The 9,715-nt window shown below is 29.1% G+C and overlaps 1 protein-coding gene across 1 annotated transcript in view; it reads right to left on the minus strand.

Annotated features, from left to right (window-relative positions):
• The window catches only part of DNAlig1 (DNA ligase 1), a 34,807-nt gene extending 31,884 nt beyond the window's left edge, over positions 1-2,923 (minus strand). The window contains exons 1-4 of the mRNA XM_014439004.3: positions 2,747-2,923; positions 2,298-2,363; positions 2,044-2,160; positions 933-979 (exon numbers count right to left, since the gene is read on the minus strand). Coding sequence (XP_014294490.1) covers positions 933-979; positions 2,044-2,160; positions 2,298-2,363; positions 2,747-2,766 — 250 coding nt within the window. The 5' untranslated portion in view covers positions 2,767-2,923. The remainder of the gene's footprint in view (positions 1-932; positions 980-2,043; positions 2,161-2,297; positions 2,364-2,746) is intronic.
• Between the last annotated feature and the right edge of the window lie 6,792 nt (positions 2,924-9,715).

Below are 9,715 nucleotides of genomic sequence, written 5' to 3' on the forward strand. Positions count from 1 at the left end.
TGATCAAAGGTGACACCAAGGTTTTTTATTGTAGGATAGAAGTGAATCGGTTGGTTGTTAAGGAAAAGTAGAGGACAGTAAGGGAGAGTATGAAGGAGGCACTTGGAACCGATAAGAATGGCCTTCATTTTTTTGGCATTCAGCTTCAAATCATTGTTAGACGCCCATGCGTTAATGCTGTCAATATCTTCCTGTATCTTTTGGATGGCCTCAAGCATTTCGGAGGGATGGAAGGACAGATAGATTTGGAAATCGTCTGCGTATAGGTGGTACTGTGCGTGGTGAATAGATAAACAATATATAATAAAAATTTGTGAGAAAAACACTTTGTTACACAGATTTTCGCTTTTAACTATACTAAATAATAGCCTAAATTGTTTGGGGTGGAAAGCAATCCTTTGGATAACATTCATATTACTACGTTGTTACAAAAAATTGTACGCATAAATTTATTGTTTATTTAAGTCTCCATTTTAATATTGATTTGACTCTGATGTAAATAATGACTCATGAAGGGTCATGGGTTTAGTACTTTGTAAGGAGTCACTATTTTTAGAACGACAGTCATACAAGGAGATGATTTTGTCGAGACCATTCTCAACCACCAGGTTTTAACAGTTAAGAGTACCCACTTTATGAGGCTGGGTAGACCTCAGGACTCCAGAACCCACGGGCTGACTCACGGCTAAAGAGTAACATAAAACAATTATATGCAAGCCGGATTCAAATCCGGTCAATGGAGTAAGTAGAATAAAAAATAAAGCCTTACCATTGTGTCACCATACACCCGCATATATTATTGATTACTTTCACTAAATCATTTTTTAATTACGTATAAATTCTCCTTTTTTTATAACATCTATCTTTGCTTACAAACATGTTTTAATTTGATCAAAAATTAGAAACCAGTAAATAATTATAGAGGTATTTACCTTCCAAAGAATCATTCCCATTACTTTCTGTTTGTGGATCTGGTTTGCTGAAATGATAATATTAAGCTATATCAATGAATATGATACAATATACATAGTAACAAAATTTTTAATAAATAATTAGTATTTGCATTTTTAATTTGTTACTAATTTACACTGCCTTAACAACTGCTATATTTTTATAAAAACTAAAGCAATTAAATAAAATTATATCCAATCAATTTGAAATCTGATCATCTAACCAGTCTCGAAAAGGCAAACAAAGTAAATAGGACAAACTAATCTAAATCATTAGTAATGATTTGAGAACAATGATATTAGTTAAATATAATATAATGAAAACTGACTTCATTTTGGTCACTTACAAAACATATTCAGTAACAATACACAAGTGTCACTCCACATGTCAGGTGAGTGTGTACTATGTTCTATTTTAGAGGGTCTACACTCTTATTTTTATTATTGTATAAAACAATCTGCAACAGCAGGGACTTGCAAACTTAATATTTTGGAGATATCCACTAAAAAGGATCCAATGGGGGTTTATTTATTTCTATAGAGTATAAGTCGACATTTGTGATCTAATTAATGTAATGATAATGATTTGTGAGAATTTCGAATTTCCTGCTGAAGGAGCTTGTTTAGTACAATAGTAACATATTATTTTTATTATATCATAGCTGTCATCTTTGCACACTACACTTGCTCAAAAGGAATTAAAAACTCTATGAATCCATTTATGTTTAAGACACTTAATAGTTTCAGGTTGTAACGAGCCACAATGGGGGACCATTTTCTCGTTATGTATAAATAACAATTGATATGACAAAATTACTGTTATGAATTAGTACCAATTATTTTATGAATCATAGAGGGATAACTATTACAGAAAAAAATTGATTTTTAATAGACCATATAAGTTCATCATATTGAATTAACCAATTAATAAAAAAAGATAGTTACGGATTCTAATTCTAACAAAATTTAACACTGAAATAATTCTTAATACAGCCCTATCACTTATTTGTTGACCTATAGACATACAAATCAAACCATTGCAATGCAACATAAGAAATACAATAAAAAATGGAAGATACTAAAAACTAATTACCTCAGGGTTTCATTTTCATCTTCACTATCACTTAAAATTTTCTGAGATCGCTTTCGTTTTCCTGAGTACTTTCTAATTGGCGAATCTCCAATCCTATCATGTGATGAACCATTTTCACTGTTGTAGAAGCAGAATTTATATTTAACTGAATTATTGGTATGGTTGTAAACATTTAGAAATATTCTCTGAGATCTCTTAGAGAAAATATTAGATAAAAGTAATCGTCTTAGCATTTTGTAAACAAATTTACATACCACAAAGTTTCATCGCTTTCCTCAGTCTTTTTAACTTGGGAAGGTGAAGATCGAGTGAAAAAGGATCTGAAGTAAAATAAATTTTCAATCAAAAAAGATATACTGAACAAATTACAACAAAAAATATTCAGTGAATAACAAGTCATTGAAATACAGCAGAGAAAATCTTTCACAATTACCTCAAGACTTAGTATAAATAGTTTAGTACAACTACAATAAGTTAAAGTGAGCTAAATTGGTTAAAAACTTTGCATTTTCTAATAATGGCATTAAAGAAAACTTAACTTGCACATTAAAAGATAATCAATAATTTTACAAAAATAAATACTAATTAATTAATAAATTAAATATTTATTAGAAGTGTTAAAATGAAATCGAAAGTTTAGTAAACTGAGATAGAAAATTTAAATTAACTAATAAAATCCAATAATTTATAATTAAATACAAACGTGATGCTACGTTGAGACATTTTCCCGCCAGAACTAGTAAACAAATCTTATCAACCCATCATCACGTCAATGTAATGGTATAGAAGAAAATTACGAAGACATATATAAAACGCAGAACTAACGTCAATAGAACATTTGCTTAAAATTTTAAGTAAATAATGCACTTTTAGAAGAAAATATTTACATGGAAAACTTATGGAGGTTTCGTGAATGATGAATGTTGATCTTTATACTCCCTCCTCCAAGAATTTTTCTATCACGGTGGGCAATATTGTTATTCTTGAACAATGTATTGTATTGGTCATTGAGATAAAACAAGGTGTAATATTGTGTTTAGATAATTGTAGAAAATCTAAATTATCTGATGCTTGGGTATAGAATTCCTTCCAAAATCTTAACTCAAAGGCGTTCCCTCTGGGTATGATAATTAAAATATCAAGGAAATGCTAAGTTCAGACCCAGAATTCGATGATTGACTTCAAGAAAACGCACAGTATTAAACAAGAACTTTAAATGACTTAGCAGAAAGGGAAGTCTTGTTAAAGTTTGTTGGGAATGAAGTTCAGAGAGTGAAAAAAAAATCAGGCATCAAAGAGGAAAAGTCCATTTTTAATCTCTGAAAAACGATGATACGTGTCGTACTAAAGTACTTTTCTAAAAGCCGCAGTAAGAATTGTTTTTTTAATCATTCCAATAATACTTATAAGAAAAGAGGAAAGTAGAGAAACATGTCTAAAAAAAATATATTGGAAACCAATTCCCTCAGTGTAAAGAGACTCCTACATCAGCGGTTCTCTAAACGTTTATCGCCGCGGCACTCTTTTTGAGCTAAAAATAATTCTCACCACCCATATTGGGATTAAAATGTATCCCCAGAATTATATTTGGAAAGGTTGAATATGAAGGAGAGAAAGAAAGAAGCAGTGCGAAGTAAGCGTTGGAATGTACTGTGAATATTATATTTTTTTTTTTTTGTAATATTCTGAGAAAGTGACATATGCCTGCGGCACCCACTTTAGGAACCAATACATGGTTAATCGGAATGCCAGTTATCGTTCAATTCCCAGACTTGGATGATGAAAACCTCTGCATTATCAGTCCTAACGCTTACTTGTTAATGAGATATCGAACAGTAAGGATCTTGAGAAAAGTCTTTTTTTAAACAAAAATAAACCGAAAGCTTGATTAGCTATTGTTTCGACATTTGTCGACAAGATAAGTGTGAAACGCGCGATATGAACGTAGCAGCAGCAGTTTCTCTTCTACTTTCTCAGTACCCTCCCCATTTCAAATTTTGAATGATTGGATACCAAAATTATCATACAAACGGGTAATCCACCAGTCTTACCCATACACGACAAATCTTAACGTTCGTCTTTGGTTTTACTGTCATTCCGACAGGCCGTTAGGGGATCCTAAAGTCGATACTTTTTATCCAACTATGGCGTCACCAAAAGGAGGTTGTCAGAGTACCAGTTCATTACTAGGTTTGTAACAATGTTTAGGTATCCGGTAGGCCATATTTGACTGTAATAGTTGCTGCCGCACTCCATATGCCGAAAATGATAATATATGGGGCTATCGAAAAGCATTTTTAAAGATTATTAAGATTAATCTAAATTATCTTTAAACCCAAAAAGGGTAATGTGGCTCTCTTTATAGGTAGGGTGAATAAATACTTAAGATTAGTGACGTTAATATAACGCATTTGGGCTTAGAGCCAGCCTGTGCGGAGGCACTGTGCATAAACAGATGTAGTAGATCCTTCTTAATAAATATAGACCGGGAGCTAACGATTATATTTTTTATTTATGGTATAAAAGCTATTCTATCAGTTGCCAAAATGTAAAAGTGGTTATGATTCAAACATTTAACATATAAAAATGAACTATGAGTGTCGGACTTACAAATCCGAATTTTGAAGAGTTTTTGTCAATATAAATTCTTTGGGTCTCATTTTAATACCTCATCCACCCACTTCAGTTAACATCGAAAGCTTCAAAGACGCAACGTACAGACGCCCGCAATGGGATGAATCACATATTCCAACCTGGCTATTCCAACCACTACTAATACAGCTCAAACTAGCTAGCTTCTGCGAGAGAGACACCTGCGACCGGGTCTGAGAAGAGAATAGATGGTATCCACCATTCTTTGCTTACAAGCCCATTGACTATATTACCTGCAGCACATCTTGGATCCACCACCAACGCTGACTGCACCCTGAGTCCCTGAGCGTTGGGACATCACCATGATTCATTTAAGCATCTCCAAACAGAAAAAAACAAAAATATTGGAAAGTATTAACTAATTAACACACAAGTCCCTTATTCTAATAGCTCCACACATCTACCCCTTCTGGGGTTTTATTATTTTCGAAAGTATACATACCTTTGTTAACAGAAATGTACCTTAATTTTAACTTCAACTTTCCCAACCGATTATAATCATGAACTCTATCAACATACTATAACGAGTTCCCGGTTCATACTTTATGAGGCCCTAAAGTTGTACAAGAATTATAAAAGAACATTTAAATTAAGCAGTCACACCAGGTATTCAGCAACAATAGGTAGATGCTCCGACTCGTGTTTTGGTGAGGGGATGCGGGGTACGTGTTTTGGAAAGAAAATACGTACTCCACAAGTTTGGTGATGGTCAATACTCCTGCTGTAACAAGCCTAAATGGACCCCTACATGGGGATACAATCAAACCAAGGATGGACGTTCAGGTTGATGGTGTATAAGTATTTCTGATGGATGACTGAGAACGTTTTGAATCAATCAAAATTGGAGATGGAAAGGGTACTGAAATAATGGAGGGGAGGCTGTGAATGCTTTGTTCTCATCATGTGTTTCACTTATTTCTGTTTTTTGAAGTTTATTAATTTGAAAATTTTAGGAATATGTTTAATATATACAACTTATTAATCTCAATTTCATTCTCTGATCAACAAAAATCGATACTAAGAAGAACACATGTGAAATAATGAGAAACATGAATATATTAACAAAAATATATAATTTTGCACCTATACTTTCATGGTTCATATTATATCGTTTAATTTGGCCCATTTATCATTATGTTAATTTTTAATACTCTTTTTGTTCTTTCTTAGTTTGAATCATTTTCAATGTTTTTTATATTATATTGTATTCTTAAAATTCCAATTGCCTTCTTACATTTTTGTATCTTAATTTCTTGTTATACCATTTTTATTATTTTTATTCTATTATTATCATGTTTGTTGTTAATTTTATTTATGCATTTTCATACTTCTCATTATATCTTGTTGTATAATTTATGTCTAATGAAGGAATGAAATTTAGGCCAAAACGTTGGCATAAATATTAAAAATAAGTTTCACTCATATATGTTAATTATTACTCCAGTAATCGCACCTGCAATCACCTTCTCCTCATATTGAATCTAAGGTCAATAATAAATAAATTATTAAAAATCAATATTGACACAGGTGTCTACAATCTACAAAATTTGGTGAATTAAAAAAAAAAGATTTCTAAATATAATTGTTGAGATAAGTTTTTAAGTTTTTAACTTATCTTTCTGACTGGAGATAAGTTTTTAACAATTTAATATGTATATATAAGGATACTTTCGACACTGGGCCATCAAGAACCCTCTATCATCTTCTGGTGTACTGGAAGATGAAATTTAAAAAATTGAAGTTACGGTATGGTAGCAACCTCTCAAAATAAAACATATTTAAGGAAGAAATAAGAAGTTCTAAGATGATTGAACAATATCTATTGTAGTAGGCTGCTCTGATGTATTTCTTGGTGAGGGGCTACATTCTTTGAGAATAATGTCAAATGATGGTGCATCTATCTTTCAGAAAATATTGGAACTACAGACTGGAGCTACTCACTTTTTATCATGAGACAAATGTATTTTTCTTTTACTATACATCTATTAATACAATCCAATGAACTAAAAAAGGGATTCTAATTGAAAAATACTTCTTACTGCTGCAGACCTCTCAATAATAAAAAATAGCTAAAGTGATCTCTGAGAACATAAAAAGGAATAATTTTAAGTGCACTATACTTTTTGTGATCTAATCTACTTTAAATAGAGGCTTATTTTTAAAATATTGGAATTAAGGAATCAGTGTTAATATTTAATTACTTCAGAACTTAAAAGCCATTTTAATTATTACCAACTGTAAATGAATTATCGAGTTTTACAATTAAAATTAAATTATTACTGGAAAATAAAGATATTTAATTATTACAATTATTAATGAATTATAGAGTCTTACAATTGAAATTCAAATATTACTAAAAAAAAGTTAACAAGATATTGTAAAACATTGTAACTAACTCATGGTAGGATAATTATCAAATAAAAACATTATTAAAATGAAAAGGATTTATTTATTAATCTATTTTTATCAGGTAGTTAAAAAAGTTTTGAAGATCTTGTAGGGTCTGAATCACATTCGTCTAATTCAAAAAAATCTTTCTCCGTTTGCTAAATTTAGATTTTATAGGAAACTAGCAGACTTGGCAATGCTTTGCAAATGCTAGATTTGGGAATTCAATTAATTAATTCATTAATCTATATATAATTGAACACAATTAAAAGTTTGATATCAATTTAGATATTTAGTTATAATAAAACTTAATAATTTAAATTTATTTACACATTGGATTAATGGTTGAATTAGTTGTTTATTATGTATATTTAGTGTATAATGATAAATAACAATATATAATAAAAATATAAAGCAATATTATATAATAAAAATTGGTAAATAAAATATACGATGTCTACATTTTACAAACAGGTTTTCATAAAACTGTAATACAAAAACTGTTTCATGCCTCATTTTTGGTTTTATTATCCAATAAGGATTTATTTAGGCAATTCACTATCATTCAAAAGATCATTTAGAATGTTCGGCAGTATTCTACTTCAAGTTATAACAAAAAATAAACAAAATTCAAAGGGAATCTGCCTTAATTATACATTTTTTTTTTTAAATATGGGTTCAATAGGCTGTATCTCCTCAAATAGTAGTCCTAATGTAATGATATTTTTGTTTTGTTTTCCAGGAAATTTAATCCCCATTCAGATAACATTATTAAAGAATAAAAACAAAACAAAAACAAAAACTAAACAATATTTTTCCTTTATAAGGGTATTATGTCTAAATGCTGTTAATACGGGTTGAAGGAATGGGCATTCAGCTTTTCAATAGTTGTAGTAACATAGAATGTGAATAAAATGCAGAGGATTTATGAAAAATGGACATTAGGAAAAATAAATCCACCAAGTAAATTTCTAATTTTCATTTAAAAATTATATTTAATAGTTTCACCCTAAAAATAAATAAGATTTCCTTTTTCCTTAAAAAAAAATAATAATAAATTTGCTGGCCTACTTTATATCAAGCCTCATTAGGTTTTATATTTTTTTGTGAATATATAATCATTTAATGGAATCAGTAATAATTTTTCCTCATTCCTTAGACAGAATCAAATCGATTGGTTTATAATAATCTTGAAAAAAAATGTGTACTTTTTGAGCTGTACACTAAAAATTTTAAATTTTGTTTTTAACTTTTTTTGTACTGAAGAACTCAAGACTTTCTGTAGATTTAAACCTTCACATGAAGATAGAGAACATTAAAAAAAAAAAAAGCATATAAATCGGTCCAATATTTATTGGGCTACAAACTGGTTCAAAGGAGAAAGTAATCAGTAAAGTATTTTCATTACCTCTATGAAACTATTAGATGAAAGTGAATGATTGGAAATTAATTTTAAAAGTATAGATCTTGATCTATTTATAGCTTATAAATGAATATAATATGCAAAAACTTTAAATTCAAACTACATTATTTTTATTAATTAACTACATATATATATAAATAAAACTACATCATATTTAAATTACATACGTCTGTTCAATCATTTCTTATCTATTCAGACCCCATAAAATTGTAAATCAATATAATTGTAAATATGTATGTAAACTATTATATCATTCTTAATTATTTTTACATCGTTTTCTTTTTTCTTTTTTATTTATTCATTGTTTTTTATTGTTCAACTGATAAAAGTGAGTAAGTAACATATAATTATTTTTTATAATGACTAATAATATTTCTTCGTATTTTTGTTTAAGTATCTCTGAGGCTCCTCTGCACTCATCTGTCGATTTCTCTGTATTATTCTAAAGGGACTTGTCCCAGAATAAATACAGTATTATTATTAACAAATATTTCAAGACATACAAATAAATTAACAAGAAATATATACTCATAAACATATATTTTTTATTTTCGAGACATAATTAATTTTAATTTCATATTTAAAAATGTTTTATATTATTATGATTTCAGCACTAGATAAGAGATATGAATGATTTTTTGATAACAGTATATAATCTGTAGATTAGATCTACCCCTGTCAACAAATGTCAGAGGTTTATTGATTTACTTTTAGCATTACAAGTCATTTTTAGAGATTGGGTTCAGTAATAGTTCACTCAGAATTTTAACAAGATATTTATTTTAATCTTATTTGTCTGTAAAAAAAAAGAAAAAAGAATGATAGTTAAAAGGAAAAAAAACATATTAAATCAAAGTACATATGGGAGAGGATTATGTGTCATACTTCTTTCAAAGCTAAAGGCTGGTTTAAATGTACCGCCAAATGGAGTTTAATTTGAGATTTATGTAATAAAATTACTCTGATTTCTAGTTGTTTTAAAAACATATTTAAAAATTTAAATGAAATATTAAATGACATATTAATTATAATTATATCTTCAAAAATTAGTTTCTAAACGTCGTTATAACAATAAAATGGTCATAATGTAGTTGTTTTTTTTGTAGTGTATGGTAAAATATTTCATTATTATTATTTTACAATTTTTGAGCTTAATTTGTGAAATTGGGAATTTTAAATTGTAATATTTTAGAAAAGTTGAGAATGCAG

The sequence above is a fragment of the Halyomorpha halys genome, unplaced genomic scaffold (assembly GCF_000696795.3).
Source record: "Halyomorpha halys isolate HHAL.00 unplaced genomic scaffold, Hhal_1.1 Scaffold72.1, whole genome shotgun sequence".
In the NCBI taxonomy this organism is placed as follows: Eukaryota; Metazoa; Arthropoda; class Insecta; order Hemiptera; family Pentatomidae; genus Halyomorpha; species Halyomorpha halys.